The 18,784-nt window shown below is 36.1% G+C and overlaps 1 protein-coding gene across 12 annotated transcripts in view; it reads left to right on the forward strand.

Moving 5' to 3' along the window:
* LRRC7 (leucine rich repeat containing 7) overlaps positions 1–18,784 on the forward strand; it is a 628,763-nt gene that overhangs the window by 165,013 nt on the left and 444,966 nt on the right. Inside the window, exon 3 of one of the 12 annotated variants that reach the window (XM_056111009.1) lies at positions 6,850–6,925. The exons of 10 other annotated variants lie outside the window; for them this stretch is intronic. In XM_056111009.1, coding sequence (XP_055966984.1) covers position 6,925 — 1 coding nt within the window. In that variant the 5' untranslated portion in view covers positions 6,850–6,924. The remainder of the gene's footprint in view (positions 1–6,849; positions 6,926–18,784) is intronic. One more of the 12 variants, XM_056111010.1, reaches the window with a different exon arrangement.

Raw genomic sequence — 18,784 nt, forward strand, 5'->3', positions numbered from 1 at the left:
TGAAGAATTTAAAGTATTTTGAGGAGGAGATAGATATAAAAGGTACAATAAGGGCCTTATACTGATCCACAAGCTCTGCCTTCGTACATTGTTAGAGATTAAACACACACATGGAAATAAAAACTTATGGAATCTGGGCTTCATTGATTGAAATTCAATTTGATTTTACCCAAATGCTTGGGACCTCCAGGCCACTGAGGGACCTCCAGGATCATTGAGAAGGAGCCTGTTCTGAGAAGAACAGTCAGAAGTCTTTCTTGAACCTCCAGATTGTACTGAGTGCACCTCACCCATAGGTCCATGGTACAGTGCTCTTATTCTATCCTGACTCAGATTATAATTAAATCTTATTGTGATTTACAGATAGCACAGCAGTAGGGTGTTTGCCTTGCACATGGCCTACTCGGCTGGCCCGGATTTGGTTCCTCCACCCTTCTCGAAGAGCCTGACAAGCTACCAAGAGTATCTCACCCGCACAGCAAAGTCTGGCAAACTCCCTGTGATGTACTCGATATGCCAAACACACTAACAACAAGTCTCACAATGGAGACATTACTGGGTCCGCTTGAGCAAATCAATGAACAATGGGACAACAGTGCTACAGTGTACAGTAATGTGCTTTTCTAAAGTGGTTAGTTATATTATACTCCAGACCCCATATAAGCTAGACACCTAGAAACCAGTGCTATCTATTAGGAAATATGTTTAATCTGTTTTGGGGAAAACCTGAATATCTTTATTTGAACTATGAAGCTTTATCTTTAAATTCAAATGACGTACAGCATCTACTGCAAAGACATTCACTGTTGAATCCATATGTCGCCAATTCCGGTGTTGAGCATATGTTCTCAAACTTTCTGTAAAGTCCTCCAACTCTAATTCTTATGGGTTGGCACCTTCACAATGTGACAAGGATATCGAATTGATTTTTTGAAGATGGTGGTGATCTTCAAAATATGGTAAGGTGTATTTACTAACCATGGAGTATGACTGTGGAGAAATTCTTCCTATGATACTTAATAGCCGAGGCCAATATAAATTTTCTTTCAAGATTGTGATAAAATCTATATTTTTACATTAATTCTTGATTGAGTTAGTTCCTATCAAAGAAATTTTCTATGTAATACCTATATTTTCTTTGTTCCTCAAACACTGTTGGTAGATAGTCATTGCCTAATATTAATTACGTCCCAGGAACACTCGGAGAGCATTAATGATAGACAGATGTAAAGTTTTTAGCCAACTCATTATCTATTTCAAAGCATTCTTGGCATTTCCAACCCCTTGAGTTTTTCACATGTGTTGTAGCAGGATAGAGAATCTAAAACTTCAGTATCATCAAGTGTGTAGACTGTGCCCTATGGAATCCAGAGGTTAATTTTAATGAACATTTAAACACTCGCATTAGGCATTCTCATTTAAATATAATTGAAAAGTGGAGTTGGGATTTGTAGCTTGGTGTCCACATCTGCCGTATTTACTATGCAAACATCAGTCCAGAGTTGCAGCAACTTCTTAAATATTCAATTTCCACAGAACTAAAAACACTGATTAGACACATAACTGATGGTCCTTGGTCCTGAGAAGACATGTTTCAAGTAGGAAGTTATATCTTAGGAATGTTTACTATACACTTTCTTCTTTTATGCACTGGTCAAAGAGGAAGGTCTGACTGGGGTCAAAAGCAACTCAGGCCACTAAAAATTGTGGAAATTAGGAATGAGTAGGCATAAAAATTACTAAGTTGTCATAATATGCATTGAGCACGTTATATTTCAATAATACTAACCATAACCATAACGGCCAAGATTCAGAGACTATAAAACCAAGCTTCCGGAAGTGCGTGGCCACATATGCAGCCATGCGACCTCTTATACTCTAGTTCTCCTTCTTGGAGAACCCGGCCAGCTACTGAGAGTATCCTGCCTCCACGACAGAGCCTGGCAATCTCCTGTGGCATATTCGATATGCCAAAACCAGTAACAATGATGTGTCTCATTCCCCTGACCCTGAGAGAGTCTCCAATGTGGCACCGTTGGGAAGGATGCGTAAGGAGAGCCTGCTAAAATCTCAGGGCTAGGACGAATGCAGACATTACTGGTGCCTGCTCAAGCAAATCAATGAATAATGGATGACAGTGATACAGTGAACCAAAACGTAGATACCATTAGTACAACAAAATGAGAATATCACAAAGGTATCTTTTGAAAGGCTTTCACTAATGCTTCCATTGCTAAGATCTTCTCCCTAAGCCTTTCATTTCTTTATTTTGAAGCACCATACTTTACTATACTGTTAATAGTAGGGTTTCCTGCATATGAGGTTCCAACTCGATGCTTTTCCTGAGTGTCTATTTCCCTTCACCATTGTCTCAGGGTTTTCTCCCAACCATCTCTTGACCCCCCCTCCCAACTTTGGTAAGCTCAATTCTGTAAACCAGTTCTCAGATATTGTCATCTTTGGCCATTTGTTAATTCTATACTTTGTTTCTTTACATCCCACATATGCGGGAGATTGTTTTATATATGTTCCTTGACTCCTGGATAATTACACCTAGCATGATACCCTCAAGTGCCAGCTATGTGCTGACAAATTGAATTATTTCATTTTTTCTTATAGCCTAGTAATATTTCTATATTACATATATATATCCGAGATATATATACATTGTCATATATTTCCAATGTAGTATTCCCATATATACCCCAAATATATTATAATGTATACATAAAATATACATTATAATATATATTCCATATATATGTATACCCCATAATATATCTTATACATAATAGCTTCTTTATATATGTATACATAAATATAATATATACATATATATTTATCAGTTTCTTTATCCAGTCTTCTGTTCTTGAACATATGGGTTGATTCCAGATCTCTACTATTATGAGTAGTTCTACAATGAACATAGGAATATAAAATTCATTTTGAAATAGTTATAAAATTCATTTTGAAATAGTATATTTAGATCTTTGGGGTAGATGCTGAGAAGTGGAATGACTGGGTAATATGAAAATTCAATGTTTAGCCAGTTTGCTTTGTTTTTGAGAAGTTTTAATTTTGTTTTTTCAAAAATGTTGAACAATTTTACACCAATAAACTTTAGCCTGGTGGTGCAGACATTTAGCTAAGTATACCGTAGTAGTATAAACCAAAGATATTTGAAAATGTTTATATTCTTAAGCATCTTATTTTGTTATTTTTAAAAAGCAAACCATTAAGGTCGATGTGTTGTCCTCTGTTATGACCAAAAGATTCTTTCTCTCATCCCCTTGACTTTCAACATCATTTTCTTAAGAAAGTGATGTTCCTGTGACCTTGTATTAGATCTTTAGCACTGTAGCACTGTCCTCCCGTTGTTCATCGATTTGCTCAGGTGGGCCCAGTAACATTTCCATTCTGAGACTTGTTGTTACTGTGTTTGGCATATCGAATACGTCATGGGTAGTTTGCCAGGCTTTGCATGTGGGCAAGATACTCTCGGTAGTTTGCCAGTCTCTCAGGGAGGGGCAGAGGAATCGAACCCAGCTCGGCCGGGCTGGCCTCTTGCAAGGCAAACACCCTACCACTATGCTATTATTAGATCTTTAGAAAACGAAAAGTAAGAGGGTGTTTAAACATGCATGTGTCTTCCTTACATTGCCTCTTTTTCTGAAGGATTGTGTACATCCCACTAGAAGTAGCACAACCCTATGCTAGGGGTATACACAGAACCAAAGGCAGTGTGCTCTTGCTAAAATTATCTGTGCGTGGTACTATAATATAGTCAGAAAGTAACTTACTGAATCACAATATGATAGTGCACCTTAGCACTGTTCTCACATTGTTCATCTATTTGCTCAAGTGGGCACCAGTAACATCTCCATTATGAGACTTGTTGTTACTGTTTTTGGCATATTCAATACAACACGGGTAGCTTGTCTGGTTTTGCCGTCCAGACAGAATACTATTGGTAGCTTGCCGGGCTCTCTGAAAGGAGTGGAGGAATTGAACCCGGGTCGGACATGTGCAAAGCAAACACCCTACTTGCTGTGCTATCACTCCGGGCCCCAGTAGAGAATATCATTGTATAATACTAATAGATTAATTTAATGATATTGACAGTAATCAATAGTTCTAAATTCAGAAATATCCCTTTCATTGTACAGAACAGTAAATCTACCTGAAAGTGAAGCAAAAATTTTTATTTTCAACAAAATTAGCAACAAGAATACTAAGACAAACATGCAATAATTAAAATCCATCATTTTGATTACTAGAATATTTTCTGCATAAAATTTTATTTGTACATTAAAAAATAATAGAAATTTTATAAGCTTGTCTATAAAGATTTACTTTATATTTTTCAAACTGAGAGACTTTATTATAGCTCTTTTGCAGTAATTAAAATATATTATTTTAGTTTTTTAATCTATAGGATAGACTACATTGAATGGTGTTTAATCAGACTGTATCTTTGAGTTTTTTTTACACTTTTTCAAGACAATATATTGTGGATCATAAGTATTTCCTACTGCGGCATTGTAATTTTGGTATATGAACTGCTTTGAATTTTATCATAAAAGTTAAAAGATAAATGAATTAAGAATAATTATAAGTACAAAAATAAAGTTCTATTTTCCAATAATGCATTTGTGACCAGAAAATTACATTAGCCTATATAGTTTGCTTAGCTTTATTAATATATCGTGTATCTTATGTAAGAATTGCATCCATTAAATAAACATAAACTCCTGCATTTTAGCTGCTATTTCTGTAGTTTCACTTACAGTTGTTATTTTCCAATCTACCCTTTAGAGTCTTAACTTCAAAGAGGTTTTTAATATCAAAAAATATTGGGATGGGAGGGTGCTGTGCCTAGGGGTGCTATGTCTTCCCAAGCAGTGCTCAAAGGGTCCAGAGCCCCCCCCAATAATAATGGGTGGTGTGAGTCAATGCTAGGACCTGAGGAGGCAGAGCTACTCTAGGCCAATAGTGTTGGGGTCCACCGGGGTCACCCTGCTAGTCTTAGGGACCCCGAAGGCCACACCTGCCAGGGGGCAGGAAGGAACCTTGAAGCCCAGGGCTAGCAGAGCATATGTCCTTGACTCTAAGATTCTTCTTGGCCTCTCTTTAAAAGATTTTTAGAACCTTTTAGAAAATAATATTGGGGACTTAGAGAGATAATGCAGGAGGCAGGGTTCTTGCCTTGTAAGTGGCCAACCTGGGTTTGATTCCTGGCACCACATATGGTCCTTCAATACTGCCAGGGGTGACTCCTGAGTGCACAGTCAGGAATATGCCCTGAGCACTGCTGGGTGTAGCACCTCCAGGCATCACCAAGTGTAGTTTTCCCCCAAAGAAAGAAAATACTAATATTGCAGATAATACAAATATTTTCTGTAGCAGATAATACTAATATTACATTACTTTATGATTATGAAGCAATCAGGCTGTGCCCGACACTGCATAAACTAGATACTTCTCTGTATCTAGTTCCCTACGATCCTGATTCACACATTTAATAATTGCATAGAGATTCTTGGCTTTTATCAATAGAAAGTTATACTCTGTTATTGAAAACAAACAATGTCAAGATCATTTTGCTTCTTTTTCATATAACTCTAAAAAATGCAAACTACTAAACAAAGTGTTTAAACAAAGCAGCGGGCTGAAGCTATAGCACAGAGGTAGGCCGTTTGCCTTGCGAGCAGCCAGCCCGGCCGAGCCGGGTTCGATTCTTTCGCCCCTCTCGGGGAGAGCCCAGCAAGCTACCGAGAGTATCTCGCCCGCATGGCAGAGCCTGGCAAGCTACCCGTGATGTATTCAATATGCCAAACACAGTAACAACAAGTCTCATGATGGAGATGTTACTGGGCCCGCTCGAGCAAATCGATGAACAACGGGAGAACCGTGTGACCATGTGACTAAACAAAGTAGATAGATATATATGTATATATATATATAAATAAGAGATATATATATCTTCATTGAGCTCATGGAAGCCAGTTTTAAAAAATAAATTTATTTACTAAAAGTGAATGAATATGTGGGCTAAATTATAATTATAATAATAATAATAATAGAACACATTAAATTTGAATGTGCATACATACAGTAAGTACAGACATCAAAGTATTTTGCCTTTTATTAATGATTACTAGAGTCACCAGTTAGGGCTTAAGGTGTAATAGTAAGAATATAAAATTACACTGATTTAAAAAAAATAAAGCAAAAACTAACTCTAGACTATAAGAACTAAATTATGAAAATATTTTTTAAAAATTGTTTTAGAGTTCAGAGTGTTTAGTAAAATAGGCAGGGTGTTTTCCTTCCACAGAGGTTAACCTGTGTTTGTTCCCCAGCATCTTGTATGGACCCCAAAACCTCTAAGAGTAATTCCTGGGTGCAGAGCCAAAAGTAATCCCTAAGGAAAGCCAGGTGTGGCCCAAAAACAAAAAATAAAGGAAAATTGTTTTAATAAGTCTTAAAGACCAAGGGAAACATTTCACATTTATTATTTAGTAACAAACAAAAAAAAGAGACAAAGGGAAATTGCTGTACAAATATTGCCCTTGCAACTCTTACATGGTGCTTTAAAAAAGAATATTGGGCAACCATGTGATCCTTACATTTGACAATGAAGATTCTTGCATTTGACACTCAAAATTTAAATTTTTCAAGTGTTAGTGTTTGTAAAATTATTCTAAAAATATGTATAACCTAACAGTTAGTAAAACATCCTTAAGCTTTTCACCTTCCATTCTTGCTTATTATGTAAATTCACATGCCATTGCCAATTTATAAATACAGTAAATTAAAATTTTCAAATTTTCTTTTTTTTTTTTTAAGGAGCCCGCTACATGAAAAAAATGCAAGTCAAAGTGGTCACAACCTAGAAGTCTGCAGAGACAGGAATAACTAGCAAGTAGATACTATATTATTTTATTATTCTTAACTCTATAGAATTCAGTAGTGTGATGGGAACTTTATGATAACCAAATAATTTTGTAATTTTAAATTTATACCTAATAGTATATGTGTTCACTATATGACACCTAAAAATAGTTAGGAATCAAAATAACTATGGATCATAGGAAACTCATTCTCTTGTCAATAATAACACAATGACTTGGGTCAAAAATATGGGTTTAAATAGAGTATTCTCTATCAGGTCTTCGTTAAACCCTAATTCAACAATACCTTCCTTTATTAAGTGAACAAGGGAATTCCCTTATATTTTGGCACATTTAATGATTAAATAAATGCATTTATTTTTCTCTTAAACAATTAACAGTTTTTATTAACTATTTCATGCTTTTAAAGAAATAGAAATAGAGTGTGATTGCATTTACTTTTGAAGGTTGCACTTTAAATTTTCAAGGTGATGTTGAAGGAAATTCAGGAAAAAGCAAGAGCTTATTATTTATCAGTATTCCATGACATTTTCAAGAAATGAAATAGGAGGGTCAATGATAAAACCATGCAATGTTTGAGTGAATGGATTTTTAAAAGAACTTAAGAATGTGGAAGGGTAAATAGATTATTTGAGTGGTATGAAGAATCTTTGAAAATCTCATTGCTTCGTATTAAAGTTCTTGGAGTTTATTCTATCTTCCTCAAATGTATCTTAAAGATTGTAATAGAATCAGAAAATATTAAAGCTAAAAGGATTTTAGTAAGTATAAATCTTTCATTGGTGTGGATTAAGGAAGCAGGTTTGCAATAATAACCTGATTTTTTTAACATAAAATATGTTTACATGCATGGGGACATTTAAGATCAAACTTAATATAGTTCTTGTTTTAACAAATTTTTTCAATGCTAGTAGTTTTATGAAAATGTATTTGAAAGGAGAAATACATAAGAAATGAGGACACTATTTGCAATTACAGTAGTTTATACATAAGTGCTTAACACTTTTGAATAGTCTAGTAGTAGAAATATCTGTAATTTTAGAAATTGTATAAAATAAACTATTCTAATTGTTTAACATATTCCTAAAGAATTATATAAACCAACTATAGTTTTTTTTCCCTTGAGTCTTCTTTTAAGTCCTTACCCAAGACAAGTCATGGATGCGAAATACATCACACATAAACTAACAAATATTTGTATATATTAGTAGCCACACATTTTGATAATACTAACAATGACTTAGCAGAGATATAATATTTTTTATCAACTAAATCACTAGACTTAAAATATCTGATTTCTAACTGTAGCCTTCTAATCTTTAGTTGCGGTACCAACAAGCAGCTTATATTATGAGGAACTGAAAAAAAAACTGAAAAAAAAAGACTTGAATAGTTTAGTTGACTATCTTTGTAATGAAAGAGAGAAAATATTTAAAATTTGTTTAAAATACATTTCCTAGTAAAATTTGCTGTATGAAGAAGGAAATAAAGAATATCATAACTTTGAAGGTGCTGATAATGTAGGAACTATGAAAGGAAGGAAGGCAGGAAGTAAGGGAGGGAGAGAGGAAGGAAGGCAGGGAGGGAGGGACGGAAGGAGGAAGGGAAGGAAGGAAGGGAGGAAGGAAGGAAGGAAGGAAGGAAGGAAGGAAGGAAGGAAGGAAGGAAGGAAGGAAGGATGGAAGGAAGGGAAAGAAAACAGTAGAAGGGGTACAAAGGGAAAAGGTAATGAGGAGAGAAATTTATAAAAGAATATTGGGAGCATAAGTATTCGTGGGAGAACAGGAAATTATTGCATTTATGAATTCAAGTAGGAAGTTTTAGGAGTCTATATGGTGTCCTGGGGATAGAATGACATTGATGAAAGAAGAAATATCACCACAGAATTCCAGCAGAATTTGAGTTGAATGAATAGCAAATCTAGTTATTGAAATACGAAATAGTAAAAGGCAAGCAGTTGATATTTTGAGGATCATCCAGTGTTAAGAATGATGAATTCAAGTGCCTAACATAAACCAACATAGGGTTATCACAAGATCAAGAGAAAGTAGGTGTAGAGCTGTAAATTTGGGAAACCCTCAAGACTGATTTTACTGAATAGAGGTCATGGTAGAAGTCACAAGAATTTAATTGGGCAAAATCATGAAGAGTGAAAGGGGAAAATTACCACAGGTAATTTTTACTAGGTACAATTCCCTGGATCATTAATGTTCAATCATCAAATTCTACTAGGATCAGAAGGAGAAATAGAAAATTTCTCAGACATAACAGGAAAACTGATTTTGTTTGTTTGGTTTCCTGAAGAAATTAAGAACCTGAGAGATCCACTGAGGTTAAGAGGGTGAAATGTTGCAATGGATAGGAAGAGAATTACTGAAGGAGAAAATGTTGTGATCACAATTCCTCAGACATTAGAAGCTCTAATTGGAATAATATTGCTTTGGGGGTGAATGGATTTACAATTCCTTTATTATTAGAGTGCCTTTGCCCTTTACCTTATTCACTCTTATGTAATTATATTGATAATGTATGTTTTTCAGATTTAACTGGAAAGGGCTGTTTTCATTTTTGTTTAAAAATATTTCTATTCAGAATAGTATTCAATTATATCTATTACTAAAAGATCCCGTGATTTGAAAAATTGAGTCAACTCAATGTGACTTGGTTTGGAAAATCTCTCTTCTTGAGAAGCCCTAATAGATATGGTCTATTATTATTTCAGTTATATCATAAATGATTTTCTGTATTAAACCAATAGTGTCCTGGATTTGTTACTCTCATTTTGCTACCATACACATAATAGTTTCCATTTTAGATCTGAGGGTTTTTCCCTAGATAAGCCATTTACTGTGATTGATATTCCTACAGTTTGAGTCGCTTTGGTATTATTTGGGCTGGAGCGATAACACAGCAGATAGGGCATTTACCTTGCATGCAACCGACATGGCTGACCCAAGTTCAATTCCTCCGCCCTGCTGGAAGAGCCCAGCAAGCTACCGAGAGTATCTCACCCACATGGCAAAGCCTGGCAAGCTATCCGTGACATATTCGATATGCCAAACACAGTAACAAGTGTCACAATGGAGACGTTACTGGGCCCGCTCGATTAAATCAATGAACAACTGGAGGACAGTGACAGTGACAGTGATATTATTTATCCAGAGACAATACTGGATTTCACAGGTTAAATGTTCATTCCCACAAGTTTTTCCCCCACTGGGGATGGCAATGGAGAGTACTGATGAGCAGAAGGTATCTGTCCAAATTGACCACAAATATATAGTGCTCATGATTTCCACACTTTGGTTCTAACAATTTGCAGGAACAGATCACAGAGCTCTGAGAAATAAGGACATTTCCCAGATTATAAAAGGTTGATCCCAGAACAATGAGGTGAAGAGATACAGGGTGAAATCTGGGAGCCTCCCAAGAGCTCAACTGTCTCTCTCTACTGAAGTTCAGGGGCAGGAACCTTCAATGACATGTATGTGTTTACAAACTTGATAATTTGTGTGGACCCCATCCTCTTGATAGGATTCTTGTTTGTTTATAGGTCACACCTGCCATGCTCTTGGGTTACGCCCTTGCCTCTATGCTCAGAAATCTGTCCTGATAGTATTCAGGAGATCTTGTGGAGTGTCAGAGAGAAAAAATAGGCCATCTGAATATAAGACATGCCTTCCCTGCTGTACTATCTCTCTGGCTGTATTGATAGAATTTTCTGGAAACTTTATATAGAGACTACATGTCTATCCCCTCTTCTCCCTCTCTTCTTTTCCCATAAACCAGGCAATTCCAAGGGATTTCAGAGTCTAAAGTCTAGTGGAAAGAATCAGGATCCAAACAGAAGACGCTTCTGGTATTCTTATCCCCCCAAAATTTATAAGTATTTCAAGAACCCTCTATCTGGACCAGGGCTAGAGGCCAATCAATATATATTTTTCATTACCTTCCAAATACTAATTGCATTCTGTACCTGTCACAACAGATACTTACAAGTTATAGTTGAATGATTAGCGAATCAGTGCCACCATCCCTTTGAATCACTCACACATTAAAATACATCATTTTTTGCAGAAAATATACTTGGAATTCTTTGCCTGTCTTCAAACTTAAACAAATAGGACTAAGAGGAAAATAGGATTATTTGTAACATTTTAATTTATGTGAGTTGTCCACCATGTTCTCATTAGAACTTTTTTTTTCCTTTCCCTAAAATCTTTTTATTTTCGTGACTGTAGATAGGTGATAATAGAAAATGATTTTTTTGACTTTTGACTTAGAAACATATGTATAACAATATGTGAAATAGGCGAATCAATATAAGAAAATTTTATAGGAAAATAAAAGTGGCTTTAAAAATTATTCAAATGATATAACCACAATTCACATCTGCATTCTTATTGACTGATCACTTGTCATTATAAAATGTCCCTATTTCCCCTAATAATGCTTCTTGTTGTTAAATTGACTATCTTTCAAGAGCTGTAATCTTTCTTCTTGGTTTGTTGGTTTGGGGCCACGCTTGTCTATAATCAGAGTTTATTCCTGGTTCTGTTCTCAGGGATAGAACCCAGGTCAGCAGCATGCAGTGCAAGTGTCCCAGTCTCTGTACTGTCTCTCTGTTTCAACTTTTTATTTCCTTCTAATAATCTATTTTGAATTTTGGATTGAAATTTTGAATTCATCATTTTTTTCTATCAACTTAAGAGTTATACATTCTTTTACTATTCTTATAGTAAAAGTTGTTCTAATAGTGATTATTTAGATATTATAACATTATTCCTTGGTCTGTTGCTGTTTCATATAGTTACTTTGAGCCATTGCCTGTTATTGTTAGAACATTAAAATATCTTGTCAGTATTACTGTGAAGCATATGTCTAATAACATCTTAAACCCCATACATGGGTTTTACTGTTTTATGTAGTCAATATTCATTATATTAGCCTCCATATATACCCTTTCAACTGCCTTTCATTTTTACCTGTATATTTCTCCCTTCATATGAATCTCCTTAGTTTTAATTTCTCGGGAAACTCTTGATTTTATCTTTGGTTCTGAAAATTATATTGACTCACTTGAGAATTTCTTGATCTTTTCAAGATGTCTCTCAGTTGTCTTGTAGTTCTGGCAGGAAGACCATCATCACTATACTTATTGCTCCATTAATGGCTATTGATTTTGATTTTTAAGTATTTATCTGTTTTGATAGTGATAAAATACACATAACATAAAAATTGCTATCTTAAATATTGTTAAGTATATAGATAAATGTTATTAGGTATAGTCACATTATTATGTAGCCATCCTATAACATCCATCTCTATAATGCTTTTCATTTTAAGAAGCTGAAAAATTGTATTCATTGAACCAAAACTCTTGCATATCTTTTCTCCCAAACATTTGAAACTGCTTTGTCTCCTTTCTTCTCTCTTTCATTTGACTACTCGAGGAATATATTTTAAGGAATAATGTAATAGTTATACTTTCACTTAGCATAATGTCCTTCAGTTTCATTCATGGTATACAATTTGTCTAAATTTTCTTCCTTTTAAGCCTAAATGATATTCTGTTTCATGTTCCCACTACATCTTGTTTATGCATATATGTATTGATGGATACTTTTACCTTTCAACTATTATGGATCATGCTGTTATGAACATTGATCTACAAATAACTCTTTGAATGTATGTCTTTAATTCATTTGGGACAGAACATCTTGCTCTATGTTTTGGCGAGTGACAACCTTGGCACAGTCTTAATGGCAGGACAGGAGGGCCTCTCAGAGAGCCGGGCAAGCTACCAAGAGTATCCCACCCGCACGGCAGAGCCTGACAAGCTATCCATGGAGTATTCAATATGCCAAAAACAGTAACAATAACGAGTCTCATTCCACTGACCCTGAAAGAGTTCCCAGTATACCACTGGGTTACACTATCATGTGACAGGGACAAATGGAGATGTTACTGGCACCCGCTCAGGCAAATCAATGAACAACAGACGACAAGTGAAGTGATACAGTGAATTCATTTGGGTATATATCCAGAAGTAAATTTTCTAGATCCTTTAATAACTCTGTCTTTACATTGTTTTGGTTTGGTTTGGTTGGTTTAGGGGTTACACAAGTCAGTGCTCAGGGTTTATCCTAGCTGTGCACATTGGGATCACTTCTGACTGGTGCTCAGAGAACCATATGCAATGCCAGGGATTAAACCCGGGTCAACTGAGTACAAGGAAAGCACTTTACCCATAGCACAGCGGGTAGGGCGTTCGCCTTACAAGCGGCCAACATGGCCGACCCGAGTTCGATTCCTCCGCCCCTCTCAGAGAGCCCGGCAAGCTACTGAGAGTATTGGATATGCCAGACACAGTAACAACAAAGTCTCCAATGGAGACGTTACTGGGCCCGCTCGAGCAAATCGACGATCAACGGGAGGTCCTTTATTACTTCTTTAGACTAATTTTTACCTGCTATTTTCCATAATATTTTTACTACTTTGCATTCTTACAGCTCAGTGCACAGAACAATAGATTTTTCTACATACTAGTCAATACTTTATTGGTGGGGGGGCAAGGTATTTTGCTTTGATAGTAGTAGTTTTCCTAATGGGTCTGTCTCATTATGGCATTGTAGGAAGTGCCATATTCAAGTTATATGCATATTTTTTAAAAACAAGTTGATTTGTCATTTTTTCTTTTGTTTTAAACTTTTCTTTAGAATTTGATTATGATACGCCTAGAAGTGATTTTCTTTCAATCTATTTTGCTTAGAATTTGGAAATTCTCTTAAATTTATGGGTTAAAGTTGCCTATCAGTTCTGAATCATTCATAGATATTATCTTTTTCAAATATTCTCTCAATGCCTTTCTTTTCTTCATGGGAAAAAAAAACTGGCTTATAATGCTATGTAAGTCAACTCCATTATTTCCCAAACATCAACTAACATACTTTAAAACTGTTTAGCGTGCTCATATTTCTCTTATAGTCAATTTTTTTCATATTCTTTTTTATCCTTTAACTTAATTGGATATGCTGTATTGATCTGTTTTCTAGTTCACTGGTCCAATTTCTAACCTAGTTTTATTTATTCAGAAAAAGTGATTTAGAGTTGCTTACTGTAGGGTTTCAGGCAAACAGTGTTCTATCTCCCATCCCATCCATCTTGTGATGCTTCCATCCCCCACTCCTCCAGTGACCTCAGGTTCCTTCCCACCATCCAACCTGACTTTTGGACGATACATTTTTTAAAATTTGATTATTGCATTTGGGTCCCCTGCTTTTAGTATTGTTGAGTGTAATCTAACCTATTTTTTAATTGAATCACAATGAGATACACAGTTGCATGAGATATACAGTTGTAAAGCTGTTCATGAAAGAATTTTATTCATACAGTGTTCCAAAATCCAACTTTCTACAAATGTACATTTCCCACCACCAGTGTTCCCAGTTTCCCTGCTGCCACCTTCCCCCCAGTCTGTTTCCAACCTATTTTTAAATTCAACTCATGAGTTCTGACTTTCAAGCATATATATTTCAATTCTATAATGTCTTATTATTTTTATATTGTCTAATTATTTGGTGAAATTTCATTTATTTTTATTTAATCTATTTTTCCACCTTTTTAGCTATTTTCTTGAGCATATCAATGATAGTTATTCTAAATTCTTTATCTGCCAAATCCAATTTCTGGGTCACATATGTATATATTTTTATTGTCTGGTTATTCCCCATGTTTAGGATATGATAGACCTCTTTCTTTAAGTGATCTTCATATTGAATACCAGATACATAACATCTGGGATTGATCAGGGAATAATATCTAGGGAAATAAAGAAGAAAAGCTGTGATGTTGAATCTTTTTAGGGACTAATGAGTAGTGACTTAACACTTCAGTCAGTCTCTGGCTGTCCCATTTCTAAAGTATAACCTTGTTGAATTCTCCGTTGAAAGTATGACTCTTCCTTATGAATATATTAGTGAGGCAGGAAATTCTTGTATTTCAGAGGTTTTTATACAAAATTGAGTTTTCTGTAGTATCAACTTACAACAGATAATTTAAAGGCGAGATCAGTTGTACATTTGAGATAACTCAGTTTTCTAATTTTTATTTTTAGTTCACCAAACCAACACAAATTGTTTTTTTTTCCTCTCTCCCCCTCTGTGACCCTTTGATCAAATTAAGTTCAGGTCCTCACACTTATTTTTCTGTAATAGACTTGGCACGTATTTCTAGAAAAAGGAACTTCTGATGTTCAGCTTCCCCCTCTAGTTTTCTTTTCCGAAATCTTGCCCATTAGTCTAGTCTTCAAAGAAATAAACATTTGCTTTTAAATCTGCATCAGTATTTTTAATTTTATATTTTATTTTTCTCTATCATTCTTGGTACAGCCCTAACCCTATTTAATTTAAGTATAAAGGCAAAAATGCATATGTGAAAATTACAATACATTTGTGCTTATTATCTACTTAGCTTATAATTAGATTGAATAGAACTAAGGATGAAATCAAGAGACTGACAATGAGGAAAACTGAGGCCATAATTTTAATGTATTTGGGGCTGGAATTTGGTAGTGGTTAGACAATCTGTGTTTTCCCTAAGTAACAAAACTGAAAATATTCTTGTTCATATGCAGTATACATTAGTTTATACAAGTATATAATGACTTCGATCATAGAAGATAAAGATAACAGTAATTGAGTAATTGTTGCAAAGTGATCTAATGGTTCATGGAAACTTGTAGAACCTCATAAAGGCATAGATCAAGGAATGAAGTATGTCTTGGGTTGAATTCCTTGGGAAAATAAGATAAAGACTTGTTGGTGATGACGATGAAGATAATGATGTGATTGTGATGATGATATTCTTCGGAAACACAGTCTTAGCTCAAGATAAAGATTATTAGGCTGATTATTCTCACTGAAGAATGAGAATTAAAACTGTAATGATGTTACAACAGATGCCAATGTAGAGCCTAAGGATGGCCTAGAGCTAAAAATTATGCCAAAGTAAGGCAAGGCGGCTGGGATTTAAGTTAGCATCAGCCAGTCTTTGGGGGACGTGTAACCTGGGCAAGATAATTCCCGTCAGCAAAAGGAAGTCAGTGGCTAGAGAGGGATCGCAAACAGCCTTGTGATAGGTGGAGGTACAGACGGTTGGACAACACCCTTCCCTATCCTTGAAGTAGAGACAGTGAACATGAAAGACTAAGTTAGTATTTAATTACTTTTCTCTGTGGATAGTATTAACTAGAGTCACGATTCTGCCCTTCCAAATCCTTCCTCACCACCAACACCTTGCCAGCAAACTCCTTGATGGCCCATTTTTATTCTTTCATATGCGCATTATTCACTTATAGTGACCTAATTAAGCAGTGGAGTGATAGCACAGATGGTCGGGTGTTTGCCTTGCACACAACCCACAGGTGATGGGTTAGATTCCTCCATCCCTCTTGAAAAGCCCGGCAAGAGTATCCCACCCGCACATCAGAGACTGGCAAGCTACCCCTGATGTATTCGATATGCTAAAAGCAGTAACAACAAGTCTCACAATGGAGACATTACTGGTGCCCACTCAAATCAATGAACAACAGGAGGACAGTGCAACAGTGCTGCAGTTTTTTGTTTTTGTTGTTTTTTGGTTTTTTTACTGTTCCGTATTGTTACTCTTAGGCTGTCTTGGACCGCAGTGGCAGAGGTAAAATGCTATGGATTCCTATCACCACCTCTCATTAGTACGTGTTGTGTTAAAGTAATTACTTTCTGGAAAAGTAATTTTACAGAATTGAGACTTTCTAAGGAAGCTCTAAATGAAGGAATATAGAACTACACACCAAGCCTTGATGTACATTGAGAGGCTCTGCTGGGAATATTCCGCAGGGTTATTTCCTGAGAAGACACCAAATAAGCAGACTGTACAGTTTTAAATATGAAATCTCTTACTCAGAATCTCCTGCTCATAAATATAGAAAAAGGTTAAATAACAGCTGTTAATCATTTGGGGGCTGGAGGGATAGCAGGGGCTGGAGTGAGAGCACAGTGGGTAAGGCATTTGCCTTGCATGCAGCTGACCTGGTTGACCCAGATTCGATTCCTCTGCCCCTCTCAGAGTGCCCGGCAAGCTACCGAGAATATCTTGCCCACACGGCAGAACCTGGCAAGCTACCCGTGGCGTATTCAATATGCCAGACACAGTAACAAGTGTCACAATGGAGACTTTACTGGGCCCGCTCGAGCAAATTGATGAACAATGGGAGGACAGTGACAGTGACAATCATTTTGGTGATTATTAATTTATGGCAGCCCTGAGTGTGGGGACGAGTGAAAATCATTTCCAAGAGAGACTTGACAACTTGCACTGACATCAATCATCATGTCAGTTCCTTTTTCACTGCATCTTTATGTCCTTCTAGGGGCTCAATACAACCCTGGCTGTCTCTAGCACTTACCTAGGATATGCATTTCCTGACAGTTTTTTTTTTCTACTTCTCAGCCCCCGAATATATAGGGGGGGCGAAAAGTTTTGTTTTCCTTCCTCTTTTAAATTATTGATAGACTAGTTTAATATTTGAGATTTATTGATAGAGTTTGTTTTAAAGTGTAAACTTCTAATACATCAAATTCCCACTAAAGCAAAAAACATTCATCTCCCACCACCCCAACTCTTGATCCCCAACCTAAGTAAACCAGAACAGTGGACAGCTTTATAAAGTTCCGACTAGAGACTACTTGAAACAGGCAGATTTGTTCTTGCTTTGAAAAATACCATATAAACACCCAAAGAAAAAAAGAAATCAGTCCCATCTGTCCAGTTGCCTGGAGAATGAATTTAACCAGGAATGAAGCTATATTAAAGGGCATGAAGTATGCAGCAAGCGGGGTAGCACTATAGCACTGCCGTCCTGTTGTTCATCAATTTGCTTGAGTGGGCACCAGTGGGCACCAGACATATCGAATATGGCATGGGGAGCTTGCCAGACTCTGCCATATGGGCGGGATACTCTCGGTAGCTTGCTGGGCTCTCCAAGAACGACGGAGGAATTGAACCCGGGTTGGCCACATGCAAGGCAAACACCCTACCTGCTGTGCTATCGCTCCAGCCCTTGCAGCAAGGGGGGTAGCAGGATAACATCATTCTGTAGAACATCCACTTCACTACTGGGCAATACTTTCCTTGTGAATGACACTGATTAGGAAGCTATTGCTAATCAAAATATCTGCCATTGCGAAGAGTGAGAAAAATGGAAAAATAAGGCTGGACTCCAAATTTCAGCCCCTTCTTTGATCTCTAGCCAAGGAAAGGTGAAAATTAACTATATTTTCTTTTTTTAAGGGAGCAGATAAATTCTTTTACTAGGAAAAACAAAAACCAAAACCTCCCCCCAATTTGAATTTGCAATCAAGGAACCTTCAACTCTATGGATATTGCTACCAACGTGGAAACTAAAAGTCAGCTCTTATATAGATTTGCAGTACTTCCCAAAGAAAAGGAACAAATTCACAAAGGATATACTTGTAAACTAGATGATCGCAATTGTATAAATTCCTTACTATTTTACCCAAGTGTGGAAGACACACAAGAGAATGAGACTCATTTAGAGGATATAAGAAAATAAATTGCACCTAATTTGACAATCTGAATAGAAAAGAAAAACAGATAAAGACAAGTATTTAGACATCTTCTTTCCAAGGGAGATTTTTGCTTGGCTTGTAATTTTGAAAAGTGTTCACTTTGCTGTCAAGTAACGAATTGAAAAGCCATCGTCTGGAACAAAATGTTCAATGCTAAACTTATTGAAAGTTGTCTCCATCTGTGGATGTTTGCATGTCTATCCAAGGATTCTCTACTGGTGCTGTTCGAAGACAAGAGAA

This window comes from Sorex fumeus, unplaced genomic scaffold (assembly GCF_029834395.1).
Source record: "Sorex fumeus unplaced genomic scaffold, SorFum_2.1 ptg000011l, whole genome shotgun sequence".
NCBI classification, from domain to species: domain Eukaryota; kingdom Metazoa; phylum Chordata; class Mammalia; order Eulipotyphla; family Soricidae; genus Sorex; species Sorex fumeus.